General features: G+C 42.7%; 1 protein-coding gene across 1 annotated transcript in view; it reads right to left on the reverse strand.

Moving 5' to 3' along the window:
• Positions 1 to 210: 210 nt before the first annotated feature.
• The window catches only part of Atp8a (ATPase 8A), a 79,849-nt gene continuing 63,853 nt past the window's right edge, over positions 211 to 16,206 (reverse strand). Inside the window, exons 14-24 of the mRNA XM_049841108.2 lie at positions 15,954 to 16,112; positions 13,901 to 14,098; positions 13,366 to 13,524; positions 12,950 to 13,086; positions 12,467 to 12,587; positions 11,714 to 11,905; positions 11,144 to 11,262; positions 10,764 to 10,898; positions 8,812 to 8,910; positions 838 to 929; positions 211 to 446 (exon numbers count right to left, since the gene is read on the reverse strand). Of these exons, the coding sequence (XP_049697065.2) occupies positions 349 to 446; positions 838 to 929; positions 8,812 to 8,910; positions 10,764 to 10,898; positions 11,144 to 11,262; positions 11,714 to 11,905; positions 12,467 to 12,587; positions 12,950 to 13,086; positions 13,366 to 13,524; positions 13,901 to 14,098; positions 15,954 to 16,112 (1,509 nt within the window). The 3' untranslated portion in view covers positions 211 to 348. The remainder of the gene's footprint in view (positions 447 to 837; positions 930 to 8,811; positions 8,911 to 10,763; positions 10,899 to 11,143; positions 11,263 to 11,713; positions 11,906 to 12,466; positions 12,588 to 12,949; positions 13,087 to 13,365; positions 13,525 to 13,900; positions 14,099 to 15,953; positions 16,113 to 16,206) is intronic.

Below are 16,206 nucleotides of genomic sequence, written 5' to 3' on the forward strand. Positions count from 1 at the left end.
AGAAAACCCGGAGATGATGTATACCATCTACAGTCATTATACTATATCTTGTATACATAGGTATAATATTTATATATAGTAATAATATAGACTCGGTGCTCGCACACAGTCCTACGTTAAGTACAGTAACACTAAACATTCATTATAATATTTGTCATGATGTTCAATAAATAATGTAACAATACTGTTCGTCTGACGCTAACTAAAACAACAACAGTGATATCATTTCCGAGTGAGGAGGTGAAGAGTTTGTACGTGTGCGCAGTGGCAGCCCGCGCAGCCCCGCCAGCCGCGCCAGCGCCGCCAGTGCCCGCAGCCCCGCCGGCGCCCGCAGCCCCGTCCGCGCGTCTACGAGTGCTGCGGCCGCGGCTGGCGCGTGTCGTACGCGCGGATCATGTCCGCCTGCGACACGCTGCCGCCTTCTTCTTGCGAAAACGCGAACCCGTCTGTTTGCACACAACTCTATCAATTACATCCACACACACCATACACATATATCAAATCAATTGAATTCATCAACTAATGGTGTGAAAACTGCATAAATGAACATTGTAATGATAGTTTGGAATTAGCGTGATGACACTACACAATCTTGTGGTAAACACAAACTGTGTGAACTGAGAATAAAACAAAACGTTAATTAATACCTTGACGAGTCCTTGATTATGTCTGCAGTAAATAAAGGGTGTATCTATATGTGTCAACGCGTCAGCGGTGCGTGGTGTGTGCCACGGTCGGACCGCACATGGAATGCTAAGATGCGTCGCTCTAGTGGACATGTCGGTAGCGTTACGGTCGGAGGTCGGCACGTTAGCAGTCCTGCGGGCGGGTACTCACGCGACAGCTCGAGCTCCATGGTGGCACGCGTGGCGGAGCGCCGGCTGAACACGCTGCGAACGTTCTGCAGCAGCCGCGCCGTCTCCGTGAGGCTGCCACACAGAGCTCGCGGTGACTACTGAACTTTGCGCCCTACTGTGTACCCCACTGCCGCCTCGAATAGGGAACTCTACCGAATGCGCTCAGGATTCGACTCATCTCTTCCGATGCTTCAGAAATGTATTTACAGAGTTCGTTCCCACATCGACGCAAGTATCCGAGTGGGTAACCGTCGCGACATTATTATAACGGAATATAATAAAGAACCATCACCAACAGTAGTAAGTATAGAGTTAGTAAGCGTGAGAGTGGCGTACCACTAGCCACTGGTGGTCAGCGGTGGCTGTGCAAGCATATGCGAAGCCATGCAAGCGCACGTACGTGGTACTTACACGTGGCGAGCCGCACGAGCGCGTGCCGCGTGTCCGCCGCGCTGTCCGCAGAACAACCACCATCAGTTAGTACACACCCCCACATGACACACACGGCTACACACTTACCCACACACACACAATACAACAATGCTGTAGTTCAAGTGTTCGTGCAGCGTGTAGCCATGTCACCTCTGTAGTCATGTCGGACACACCGCACACGGTCAGTTAGATACTCCACCGTGTTATCAGGATATTTTGTTAGGATATAAAAATGTTGATTAGTCACTGTAAGAGGTTAGCAATAATGTTAGAACGTATAATTGTTTGCGTATTGGAGCATCTAACAATTGTCCATTATTTTCATCCAAAACAAAGTTTCAATTTAATTTAAAGTTTTATGTCTTTTGTTTCCAATACCTAACGTGTGAGGTGTGTCTATTACAATAATTTAAATTAGGTACCATGAACAATGCATTCTCAATCACGCTTAGTACTATAACAAGTAAACGGGAGCCTAGCCACTAATATGTTAATACTATTCGACTAGCTAACGGGATAAGACTTATTGGAACCAAATTTTGTAATAATAACTTGTTTAAAAATAAGCTGGATGGTGTATAGTTCCAATGTCAGCCTTATGGGACCAGCAGTTAGGTAACAAACATACAACAATGACATACCGAGCATCAAAAGGCCCAACAGACAGACGAACAAGCATTATTTTGGCATAGCTTAGGACTACAAGATACAAGACGGAATAGTTTCAACAGTTTTATTCAACCAACATGTAAAGAAACGATTACTTACAATACTGTACAGGTTGTGTATTATGACGTCATAGTACATGATGGATGGACAGATTATTAATGCTTATGGTACAACTACACTGACTTGTGCACACTTAAAGTCATTAAAAGTGCCTCTGAAGTACCCATTGGTATTGACCCCAAGATTTTATACACAATATTCAGGAACATTAAAAATATAGACATACATTTTATTTTAACACATACATGTTAAGCAATTTTTTATGCCTGAGAATATTTGCATTCTGGTATAATATTGGGGCAAGTTTGGCAGTACCACTGTCTCTGACATACCTAATCATCCCTAAAACTGGGATTAGAATTTTATAGAGACTAAACACTGTTCCATATTAATTTAATAACTTCATGCTGATTGTGCAAAACTATTTAAGAAAATTGCAAAACTAGTAAGGATGAATGGAATGAGCTGGATTGCTGCCGGTCAGTATCAGCACAAGTCAGTGTTATTGTATAACAACCGTTTCCAATATTCTTTTTTGGTTTTGCTCACTAGAGATGGTACTTGACATTGCTTGTATAGATTAATGACAAAATTCTCTAATAAGCAAATCAACACATAGATAAAATATTGGGAATGGCCGTTTCTAAGTAAATTATACATGAACATACAATAATGTATTATGCTGAATTCCGCTGTCACTCACCGTGTCAGTTGATAGAGTGATTAGTTTTGATTTTGGTGTTGACAGCAGATGTTCAGGATCAAAAAAGGTGAAAGATTAAAAAGATTGGAACTAACATAACAAGTGTTGAGATGAAAGGAAGAAGACAAACGATTGTGGACAAGTTGGCGATACTAATTTGATATATTATTCTCGGAAATGAAAAACTTTTTCAAAATATTTTTGCTCCAGTAATGCTCATTCAAGATTACATTGATGATATCTTGTGAAGACAAAATATGAATATAAAAAAATATAATTCATCACAAGAATTTAGTATAAAACAAACTAATACCAAAATTATGTCTAGCTAAAAGAAAAACCCATATGAAAGATGTATATCGATGAATGAAAGATGTATATCTGTTGTATAATAAATTATACATATACGCCAACCAGTCCACAGAAGTGAAAATAATTTACAAGAAAGATTAAATAACAAAACTAATATAAAAAAGCAAATAAGGGTAGCTCAGGATCTGTACAGTGTACATACATATATATACAACTACACATGTACTGCACATATACGTTTATTTCACACAAATGTTTATAACAACTGTAACATGTTGGAAACTTAGAGAAATCGTTTTATTTTATTAATTAGTAGTAATTTCATTACAATCGTTACTTTTGTATAACAATTTATATAACTAAATAAATTATCTTCAATAGTAAGGCCTGATCACTCAATGATATCTTTATATTTTTTTATTTAATTTCATGTAAATATCATAGAATATATAGGATTATATACTTCACAGGCGGAAATAAACTACTTGTACAATATCACTTTATTCTATTTAAATAACTTTGTAACATTTCATAAGGAATTCATACGATTCATAAATAAGACCCTTTGATTATATATATGTCTAGATGTAGCGTCGAGTGCGCGCAAGCGTGGAAAAAAATGTCAATGTACTGTTCATCGACATTAGCTTTCCTGTCAATCAGAACAGATCGTGCCGCTTAACTGTCAAAACGTATTACGCGCGCTAACTAAAATACAAATAACAGAGGTAAAATGACGACATGTGCAATTAAAGTCTGCCGGAATTATAAAGGAAGGCTAAAAAGTGCCAATAACATCACCTATCATCGGTAACTGACCCAGAAAATAAATATTTGTTTTTTGTAATTATGTTTATTAAATCACGCCATATTGTATCAGTGTTGCCAGTTTCTGTTTTTCATTTTCCCAACTTCACGTGTTTATGTTATGAATAAAGGATATTTTTTTAAGCACTGCGCAAAAAAATAATAGGTATAATTTCTATATTTATTGCCCCGATAGACATTTTCTGATTCTTCAAAATATTATCTACTATTATTTGATTAGTAAATTATGGTCATCGACGTAACATAATTTTTTTTAGAATTCCAAGTAATCCTATTGTTATAAGTCAGAGTGCATTAAAAAAAGCCGCGGAGATGCGATGTGGACACCAGCAAAAAATACCGTAGTGTGTTCCGATCACTTCCACAGCAAGGACATGAGTACTGTCGACAAGATAGGGCGCCGAAGACTTACAAAAGCAGCAGTGCCAAGCAAGGTTCAATTTTCTATAAAGTTATAGTTAAACCGAATAACACTATGTATACAAACTTATTTAATTAGTCTATTTTTTTTTTCATTATTTATGGGAGAATCGTAGAAGCTGGTATCATTATTTACGTCAACGCGCAGTGTAAAATGACATCTACACGCACACATGCATGACAATTTTGTCTCTGCTTCTTTGTTGGGATTGTATGGTGACACTCCATCTAGACATATATATAATCAAAGATAAGACCATAACTGTACCTAAACGTACATAACAAATGTAGAATTTAAATAATTTCATAAGGGACATTCGGATCACTTTTCATTCCAAAATATTGTGTCATTTGAACTTTCTCACATTACTCATTTAACTTGCTTATTTTTATAAGGAGATCACTGTTAAATATAAAACAATAATACTATATACAATGTCTAAAAACGGAAGATTGTCAAACAATTTACATTTTGAAATGAGAATCAAAAATAACAAGTGTTGTATATATATTTTACTTACAATGATTGTATCGTTCAAGAAGACAGTATGTACACATATCTAGCATAGAAAACGTCAAACGTGTTGAGATATAAAAATATTCACATTTATATATTCTAGCGCCTAAAGTCCGTTATTCGTGTATATATGGTGTTCCCACCGAGCACGCTCTGTCGGGCTCGGCAGCGCCCTCTAGCTCAATGTAAATAAGTTAGGAACGAATAGGAACCACGACTTGGTGCCACGAAGCTACTCGGACGGTCACAATACCCGACCTATCTAATATACAAAATATCTTATTCAAAATACACTTCATCTAGGCACACTTATAAATATGTATATAAAATAAAGTGTATATTCTTTAGTAATTAATTTTTATATATGAAATAACTGGCTTCCGGCTGCGGTTTGACCCACGTCCGGAGGCAACTTCTCTCTCATTGATAAGAAGTAGACTATTTTTTATTCAGATATATATGCTACATTACTGCCAAGTTTTATCAAAAGTCGATTTTGCGTGAAAGATTAACAAACATACATCTCAAAAACGGCCGCGTTTAAAGATATAAAGATAGCTAGTTCAGTTGAATGAAAGATTAATTTAATGTTATAAAAATGGTAACTGAATGCTTATTTGCTAAACTAATATTATCTCTCTGAGTGCGGTTGACAGAGCGTGCTCGGTGGTCGCGCCGCCCGATATCTCTAGTGACGCGGACACTGGCTCCTAACACAAACTCTACTATATCTAGGCATTTGCTAACTACCCTTCCCCTTTATTATTATATAAATTCCTTGATTTCAAGTGCACGTTACGCACACATAAAACTATTAATTGTGGCACACTGATATCTTCTCATCCTCACGCTACTACCTAATACTGGAATGTTATCATACGAGTGTAAGTTAATAAATTATTTTAGTAAATTAACAATACGTCTAAATATAAAATAATACCTAGGAAGTAATTGAGGAAATGAGTTCATTCAAGTAAGCTAGAGCAATCTGCCCGTGCCCGGCTGCATCACATTATAAAATAAGTCTTACGCGATGGATTTATTTCATAAAATACAAAACCTTAATAGGATTCGAAGATTCAAAAATACAGGAAGATCTAGATGAGCATACAAAAACTAGCGCCACACAGTGGGCCGCGGCCACACTACTACTACTAACAGTATTCAATATAATATTTACCATCTAATAGCACTCCCTTTTCTTATTCTTATCATATATTTGACGTACGCCCACCTCGGAATGAAAAGTAAACATTAATAACTACTGCATATCACATCGGCGACAGTCAATATAAATGCGTACAAAAATAGTCGGGGAAGTAGCGAGTTGGCGGCGCCCGGCGCGGCTAGTGGCGCGGCGGCCGCGGCGCGGGTCACACCACGTGCGGGCGGCGCGGGGCCTCGGCCGGCGCCACCGCGCGCCGCCAGCGCAGCCCCACGGGCGTGCCGCGCGCCCTACCCAACACAACGTTACTGCCGCCGCCCGCGCCGCCCGCCACGCCTCCCGCCCCGACCACTCACCCCCACAAAGTCATACCTCCACTACACTACACGCAAAGTTTCTGCACGAAGTACATGGGAAAGTGGGACGAAGTAAGGCGAAGTACGACACTACACACTCGTTTAACTTTGTGAAGTAGTGAACTAGACCTTTGAAGAATACGCGAGCGTGGAAAGGCACTTAGTCCTACTTTATCCAACTTCGCATCAAACGATGTCCAGTTGTTGTCGATTTTTGCCCTGAGCCAAAGAGCCTGAAGAGCCCTTCGGTCGGTCCGGTGAACTTCGATCAACTTTGCGAGTAGAGGTAGCAACAATACTCGCGAAGTAAACCGAAGTTCGATGAATGCAAGAGTGTGACAACTTCAGATTGTTATCGAGTTTTGTGCCAGAGTCAAAGAGCACAAATGGCAAAGTTGAAGAAGTGTGAAGTGTCGCACTTCGTCTTACTTCGTCCAAGTTTTCCATTTACTTCGTCAAGGCACTTTGCAAGTAGTGTAGTGCCGGTAATGTATGAACGCGGTATGTGATTACCGAGAGTGGTATCCCGCGCGGAGGTTCATGCTGTACGATCGGCTCGGGAGTACCGAGTGTCCGTCACATACACTAGCGGGAGTCGTGGCGAGCGTACGGGTGTGTGCGGGGCGCGGTGGACGGGAGAGGAGGAGGGGGGAGGGGCGATGCAAAGCAAACTAAACACGTAACATAAGTACGTACTGACAGTTGCGTGCGCTACACGAGCCCCGCCGCCGCCGGCTGATCGCCGCATCGAGTCTAGCTGATACACGCTACGTACTCAAGCACTACACAATATACCATATAAAACGACAATATACGTGTAGGAACATCAAGAAATTTATAAGTTTAAACACTAATTGAAGGTATAATTTGTAAAGCTACAGAATATAAAATCTAATCTAAATAGACTACGCTTTACGTGTAATACATAGAAGCGTAAACATGGCAATCAGCCGGCAACGGTCCACAGGGACGTACATAATGCAGAGAATGAAAATACGAGTGATATGAGAGACGTGACCCGTCACCCTGACACACCACACCGGGCTGTCAGAACCGTCTGACCGGCTGGTGTGGTGGGATAGAGTGGCCAGGTATATCAACAGAACTATATATACACGTGTGAAGATAAAAAAGGGAAACAATAGCATTTATGAAGTATCTACAGTTATACCAATATATAATATTCAATAATTTTACTGTCACAATTTTTTTTACATGTAGATACTTTATAAATGGCAACTTTCTAAAGATATAATTTATATAATGGATATATACACGTATACACATGATTTCAAACTGTTAAATCAATGTCATATTAGTGGGTCAATAGTCCAGTATATTCATTCCAAAATAATGCACACGGTAAGAGCAAACAACGCAAAACACACGCATACTGCTTGTTATAGAGATCTAAGTCGATCGACGCGCCTCTGTCGCTTACGACGTTTCGGAACTTTCACAGTACGATGCGCAGAATAAGTTATTGAGGAATCACAATTTCACTCTCAATGTAGGTATAGGTACACCAAAATAGAAAAAAATTGACATAATATCTAGCTTGTTTTATAAATACAGAAACAACATTAAGTCAATATTAATCAGTGTGTCAAGATAGGATTAATTTTTGAATTTATATCAACTTTAATTTTTAATGAAAGAATAAGTTTTTCAGCTCTTTTTAGAATCATTCAACGGATAATAATTAAGATAATAACCATTTAGTTATGTGTAACTAAAGTAAGCATGTGATTCCTTGTAACGTATTCTGAGCATAACAACCTGAGATCACACACAGCTTCCATATGAAACCGACCAAATACTTGAGTTCATGCATCCTCATACCCAAATGAAATTTTGTCCCGTGCTCCGTGAAAGTCCGTCCAAACACCCAATACCGTGCATGTAAATATATTGTGAGAATACAGTGTGTGTGCTCCCAGTAATATATACTTCGCATATAAATAAATATAATATGTTCTATAGCTAAGACTCCTAGCTCTGTCGTATTTCATTCTAAACTATGATTTTGTTGAACTTTTATTCTGGTAATAAGCGCAGCAAGAATAATGTATTGCGATTTGACGTAAAATAAATTATTCTTGCATTTTTGCTTCTCTACGAACACAGGAGAGTATTCTAAAATGATATTTATATACTTCAATTAGAGACTCGATTTTCATTTGTCTTGGTGGGGTGTTTTAAAATTTGCTGTGACAAAATTGATGAATCCTTTTAGAATACTCCGTCTATGTTTATTTTGAATATACTTTGTTCTATATATTTTGCAGCATCTATATATTTTGTTTTCTTCGTGAAGCTGATTTGATTGAAGTTATAGTACTTCTCTACTTTGGCGGAAAATTTTACTAATGTCTACAGTTTTTATGTCTAAGACATATTTATTTGTTGTTCCTTGCCCCTAATTTATACGACAGAGCACTTCTATTTCCCTTTTATTATTTCTCAGTTTTATATACAAGGTTTGTACTTACGAGTGTCGCGGGTGCGTGAGCAGTGCAGAAGGGTCTCGTTGTTTGATCTCGCTCTCGCGCACCGCCTCCGTCATCGATTTGAAAGCGGAGTTGTGCACGCTGGAAATCGAAAAAAAACCAATGAAACCTAAATACTTTTTTTAGGTCACATTGGCCCATAACTGGCCTTAAGACTAACACATATACATTATTAATAAAACAATTTAACATGAAAGACAATCAATGAAGAATGTCTTCAAAATCTGAAAAAAAAAATGCCTAGGTACTTCTAGAAATTACGACATATGAAAGTCAAACGAAAATCGATGGTAAGATAAATCCTGAAAACAATCCCAGAACAGACAAACAACCAGTTTTTTAATACTTTTGTCTATAGGGGTAGTTTCTAAATACATTAAGACTTATCGGCTAACCTGACACCTTTTTCGTTACTTGACATCACAGTGTCCTATGGGGGTCTCATGTCCATAGCTTGCGTCTAGCGCCGTGTCACGACTATAACCAATGAGCAATCTGTTAGCTCTCTGTTTACACTTCTAATATTTTATCTACTTACTGGTAGTGCTTGATCATCTTAAATATCAAATGGGTTGGTAATGACCACCGGAAAATATTTTGTTAACTTGCAAGTTTTTTTTAAGTTTTTTTTTTTATCAATGGAGGTAACATGGTCAACCATGGTTATGGCCGAAGATTATATAATATTAAGTACTTATCTATTTAAAATATAATGTAATTTACGATCCATACAATTTATCTCAGAACTAGATAAAATACTCAATTAAAGATCTACAACCTCTAAAATATATCCGATCTACAAACCTATTTGATTACACTGATATAACAAAATGTGTGACAAACTCTAGTACGACGACGGTGACTAACAACATAACATGCGATTTATCTTGGCGCGGCTAACATGCGCAGTACAATTTCTGTGAACAGTATTGTTTAATGTATATGCCACGATATATCGCACGTAATATATAGGGGTATAGGATATGCAAGGGTAGGGTACGATAGGGAAGACGGTGGCGGGCTCGCAGCGGCACAGCGTGGCGTGGCGGCGCAGGATGGAGACGGGCGGCGCGGGCGGCGGCGCCAGCAGCTGCGCCGCGCGCCGCAGCGCCGTGCTGCCGCGCTGGCGCAGCTCGCGGCGCAGGGCGATGAGCGCGGAGGCCCGCAGGTGCGCGGCCAGGGCGCCCTCGCTGGCGCGCGCGCCCAGCGCCTGCAGCTGGCGCGGCGGGTGCACGGCCAGACCCAGCGACCGCGACACGCTACACGTCACCATAATGCTCACCACCCATGGAGAACAAAATCACTAGCGGAGATGCCAGAACGAAAAATCGCCTAAGAAAATAGCGTGCCAATATGCGAATGAGCGGAGGACGAGGAACGTTACTATTTTCGCCCACATACGCCTTCTTTGGACCAGGCAATTTTTGCAATAGGTATCCAAAATCGTTGACAAATATCTCAGAAAACCCGAACCCTTCGTTGTTTCACCCGTAACTGATCATTTAGGTCATGCTCACCGTACGAATTTGAACTAGAAGAAGGCGCCTGACCTACCTGCATTATGGCATCTCCGCTCATCTTTTCTTACTCCGTGTCACGACTCGACAACGTATATCATCACCACATTACCGACAATACCTACCCACCTACAATTTTATACAATCGAAACCATTGCATTGACGGCCATAAAACACTGACGTTTCCTACATTAGATTAGAACACGGGATCGAGAAAGTTATACAAGGGATCGGGAAATTTAGACAAATTTAACACTATGTAATGGAGGACAAAAATCACATAACAACAGCACCCCTCTGAAATTAGTCATTTGATACCTTGCACAAGCACAGTAATATTTTATTCGGACATTTTACGCAGTGATTAGACGCCGAGCAGCAAGCAGAGCCAAGTTATGCATACAATATAGTACTTACACAGTGACGAGCAGGTCTGGTATGAGCGTGGCGAGCGGGATGAGCACCAGCCCCAGCCAGAACACCAGCGAGCTGAACAGCATGCGGTCCATGCCGCGCATCACCGCGCCGATCAGGATGATCGGGTACACGTTGCTGAACAACAAACATACATACGAATACGAAATAGACGGTATTATAGCATATTACATGACATAGGTTTCTTCAACTGCGAGCTACAGCCCATTGCATTATTAAGGGAAATAAATTCAAAGAGTCGAATGATCCCCACCCTCATGTTTTTGCATCATTATTATCATATCTAATTGACATCCTAGCGAAACAAATCACCAAAGTTGGAAACTAAACCTTATGTACAGCGGTATAGAGTATCGACTGACCTGTATACGAGTATGAAGATGAACCACATGGCGACGGAGCCCCAGATGGCGAGGTGCGTGACCCACGTCCACGAGTGCGTCGACAGCCCCGCCTTCAGGCATACCGTCAGCACCACGTACTGATGTACAACACAATTTTAACGTCAATAATAAATAGTTCTCAAAAATATATGCTGTTGAGAAAGTCCTCAAAGTCAAAGTCCTACAGTCCTTAAAAATGGTTTCTGCGCAGCGACTCGCGCAATGTTTTTAAATGGCAAAAAGTGTGAGGAAGAAAAAAAGATTGTCTTTACATTAAAAGTGACTTTGATATTTTTCTTATGGGAGTCAGATATGCAAAGTTGGCTTCATCTACTGGGCGCAACCTTTTCTTATTCGGTATAAACTGGGGTAGTTACAAGAACAAAAAAAAAATAACTCCAGGAGCAGTCATATTTGGTGTAGTTTCAAAAGAATTGTCGAAGAAACTAAATTTTTAACAGAAATAAATATAATTTAAAATCTAAAATTAATACAGAAAACATTCCAGGAACATCTACCTATAATATTTCGTACAACTCCAGTACTCACAGTATAAACAAAGTTGCCGAGCAGCAAGTACCCTCCATCCTTGCCGGAAGGCCACAGGATGTGGTGGCTGGCCAGCAGCATGGGCAGCCAGAACAGCAGCACGGAGTGCAGCAGCGCGTTCACCGCCCACACCCAGAACACGCGCACGTTGAACAGGAGGCCTTGCTGCGATGGGATGTATAGGACTGGATGCTGCGAGCAATGATATAGTTCTAGATAATTGGGTAAAATAAATAAAAATAGTACTAAACACACGATTTTGATTCCAGTCCGCCATCTAAGGGAGGCCGCCATATTGGATTTGGAACGACGTTTCTTAGCCAGTCATGTATTGTCATCAGAACTCAAAGCGTGTCCAAATTTCATCCTAATCGAAGACCGGAAAGTGGGTCATATTAAGATTCCAAGATTTTCTTACATACATAGTTAAAAGTGAAGCTAATATAAGCGTGTTAATTAAAAATGTAAGGGGGAGAAATCGTCTGTCGGGCCTGCGGGTTTATTCGCGTGAGTTACCCCCGCAGCCCTGGTGTACAAAGGCCTCAAAGGAACATGGTGGGTTTTAGTCGCTTAGAGTTTCAAACTCCCGCACATTGCACAAACAGTCAAAGAGTGTAATAAATGTAAATATGCAATGACATTGACGTAAGAAACAGCGTGAATAACGATCCACGATTTGTTACCCCCTTGTATACAAAAGTTTATGTACCATAATGTACCCTGATTCTTGGTAGTATATTCGGTAATACATACCCTGAGCATGATTTCAGGCGAGCAGAGCTTGTCGAAGAGTCCGATGGCGAAGGGCGGCAGCGCCGTGAAGATCACGTTGTAGAACCCTATCGTCCAGCGCTCGAACAGGATCTGACCAGACCTGGTGACATATTTTCTTATTAAGAAACGAATTAGCAGGATGAAGTCAGTAGTCAATCGAAGAACCTTGGCAGTCTGTGAAATATTTTACATGAGTTATCAGGTCTTTGGAACTGTCTCACAGTAAGGTAAATGATTTGATGGTTCCTCCCTGAGGAAAAGAGTTTGTAGCTGTAAGATTATATCTGCTGCTGTTGACAGAGGTTATGAAGAAATTCATGAAGCGCAGAGTAGTCGCCCGTTGATGGATTTACAAGCAAAAATGGTCCTGGTCCAATAGTTAACATCATTAAGGTACTAAGTTTCTTTCCTATAAAAGACAGTTATATTCTACCCCACTATTGATTTGCAGTGTGCACTCACCAGGCGGAGTATATCGCGAACCAGAGCTCGATGACGTAGAGGCAGATGTTCTTGTAGAAGGAGTACAGGATGAGCTTGCTGATGCGCGAGTAGTTCCACGCGCCGTGCACCAGCAGCAGCCGCAGCAGGAACCGGAACTGAACAGTTCGAAGACAATGTTTAGTTATACAAAACGTATAGGATGTTTTGTACATGTCGTACATAGTTTGCCTATCAACTAAGGAGTATATGTCAATAGTCAAAAGCGACGTGAAGGGAAATCAGGGAATTGAATCTTAATATAATAATAGGCTGGGGTATTTTTTGGACATTTTTTTTTTGTACTGTCCGAATTTTTTTGACTGTTTTCCATTTGCAATTTTCATAAAACTATACTATCTGATCCGTGCCAATTTTCTGTATATTCTGGTATATACCTGCGCAATGCTGTAATCGGAGGCGCAGACAGCCTGCAGCCCCTCGACGCCGGAGATGCCGACGCCGACGGAGGCTCGCTGTATCATGGCCACGTCGTTGGCGCCGTCACCGATAGCCAGCGTCACCGCGCCCGTCGCTGATGATACCATCTCTACTACCTGGACAAACAATCAAACATAATCTTCGAAAGGGCACCTAGACAAGGAATTGTGGAGTTTTTATGTTCATTAGAAAGGAGCCACTTAGGCCAGGCATTTGATATTGTCTAACGAGCCACTGCACTACGCGTGATGTTGAAACCGATCAGCATCATCTTCCTGCCCTTATCCCAATTTTATTTTGGGTCTTGATGTTGGTACCGTTGGCATAGCTATTTATTTATTTCAAAAATGTTCACAGTTCGTTCACACACACACAGAACACAGAAAAAAAATAGAAATAATTGTACAAAGGTACAGTTAGACACTAACATATTCCGAAATTTCAACGAAAATGGAGGAAATATGAAAGACAAATGAAAAAATCGACACTCACCTCAGCCTTCTGTATAGGCGAGACCCTACAGCACACAACGACCTTGCAGGATATGCACAAGTCCAAGAAGTCCTTCTTGAGGTCGCAGCCCATCGCGTACTTGAGCGTCTTGCCGTCGATGATGAGCGCGATCTCGTTCTGCTTGCCCAGGTTGTCTCCGAACTCCATCGTTTGCCGGGATATGCACTCGCGGGTACCCTGGAGAAAATAATGGTTTGAGTACAAGCTCATACATAATGCAGGTTAGGGATAAAATGGGTTTAATTTTAGTAACTTAAAGAGGAGTAAAGCAGGAAGGCCAAAGATTCTCTAGTGGAGGCCACGAGATGATTATAAATATGATCTGACGTCTCGGTCGCAGATACGCACTGGACGCCGGTCGCTTCCAACTGGTCCTTTTGAAAATCAATGGGGGATGTCCAGCAGTGGACGACCTAGAGCTATAACGATGAAAGAGTAGTCCAAGAGACACGAAATGACCATTGCTGGCTTTATTCTTTATTATGGAAGGGGTGTTTTTCTGCAGCTACTGGGCTCCTGTGCTGGTACTCACGTCCAGGCTGTCCTCGTTGAGTATGATGAGCGGCATGCCGCTGTGCAGCAGCCGCGCGGAGTGGCCGATGTTGATGTTCGCCTGCAGTTCTCCTGTAACTCCTGGGCTCCTGTGCTGGTACTCACGTCCAGGCTGTCCTCGTTGAGTATGATGAGCGGCATGCCGCTGTGCAGCAGCCGCGCGGAGTGGCCGATGTTGATGTTCGCCTGCAGTTCTCCTGTAACTCCTGGGCTCCTGTGCTGGTACTCACGTCCAGGCTGTCCTCGTTGAGTATGATGAGCGGCATGCCGCTGTGCAGCAGCCGCGCGGAGTGGCCGATGTTGATGTTCGCCTGCAGTTCTCCTGTAACTCCTGGGCTCCTGTGCTGGTACTCACGTCCAGGCTGTCCTCGTTGAGTATGATGAGCGGCATGCCGCTGTGCAGCAGCCGCGCGGAGTGGCCGATGTTGATGTTCGCCTGCAGTTCTCCTGTAACTCCTGGGCTCCTGTGCTGGTACTCACGTCCAGGCTGTCCTCGTTGAGTATGATGAGCGGCATGCCGCTGTGCAGCAGCCGCGCGGAGTGGCCGATGTTGATGTTCGCCTGCAGTTCTCCTGTAACTCCTGGGCTCCTGTGCTGGTACTCACGTCCAGGCTGTCCTCGTTGAGTATGATGAGCGGCATGCCGCTGTGCAGCAGCCGCGCGGAGTGGCCGATGTTGATGTTCGCCTGCAGTTCTCCTGTAACTCCTGGGCTCCTGTGCTGGTACTCACGTCCAGGCTGTCCTCGTTGAGTATGATGAGCGGCATGCCGCTGTGCAGCAGCCGCGCGGAGTGGCCGATGTTGATGTTCGCCTGCAGTTCTCCTGTAACTCCTGGGCTCCTGTGCTGGTACTCACGTCCAGGCTGTCCTCGTTGAGTATGATGAGCGGCATGCCGCTGTGCAGCAGCCGCGCGGAGTGGCCGATGTTGATGTTCGCCTGCAGTTCTCCTGTAACTCCTGGGCTCCTGTGCTGGTACTCACGTCCAGGCTGTCCTCGTTGAGTATGATGAGCGGCATGCCGCTGTGCAGCAGCCGCGCGGAGTGGCCGATGTTGATGTTCGCCTGCAGTTCTCCTGTAACTCCTGGGCTCCTGTGCTGGTACTCACGTCCAGGCTGTCCTCGTTGAGTATGATGAGCGGCATGCCGCTGTGCAGCAGCCGCGCGGAGTGGCCGATGTTGATGTTCGCCTGCAGTTCTCCTGTAACTCCTGGGCTCCTGTGCTGGTACTCACGTCCAGGCTGTCCTCGTTGAGTATGATGAGCGGCATGCCGCTGTGCAGCAGCCGCGCGGAGTGGCCGATGTTGATGTTCGCCTGCAGTTCTCCTGTAACTCCTGGGCTCCTGTGCTGGTACTCACGTCCAGGCTGTCCTCGTTGAGTATGATGAGCGGCATGCCGCTGTGCAGCAGCCGCGCGGAGTGGCCGATGTTGATGTTCGCCTGCAGTTCTCCTGTAACTCCTGGGCTCCTGTGCTGGTACTCACGTCCAGGCTGTCCTCGTTGAGTATGATGAGCGGCATGCCGCTGTGCAGCAGCCGCGCGGAGTGGCCGATGTTGATGGCGGTCTCCTGTTTGTCGCCCGTCAGCACCCACACGTTGATGTTCGCCTTCAGTAGCGCCGCTATCGTCTCGGGGACGCCATCCTGTATAACAGTTATTTTAAAGTCAGTTCCTATTTTTGGACGGCATATATAAGTTCCAAGCTAGCGGCATATGTATGTAGGTACTGAATTTTGG

This window comes from Helicoverpa armigera, chromosome 10 (genome assembly GCF_030705265.1).
Source record: "Helicoverpa armigera isolate CAAS_96S chromosome 10, ASM3070526v1, whole genome shotgun sequence".
Taxonomy (NCBI): Eukaryota; Metazoa; Arthropoda; class Insecta; order Lepidoptera; family Noctuidae; genus Helicoverpa; species Helicoverpa armigera.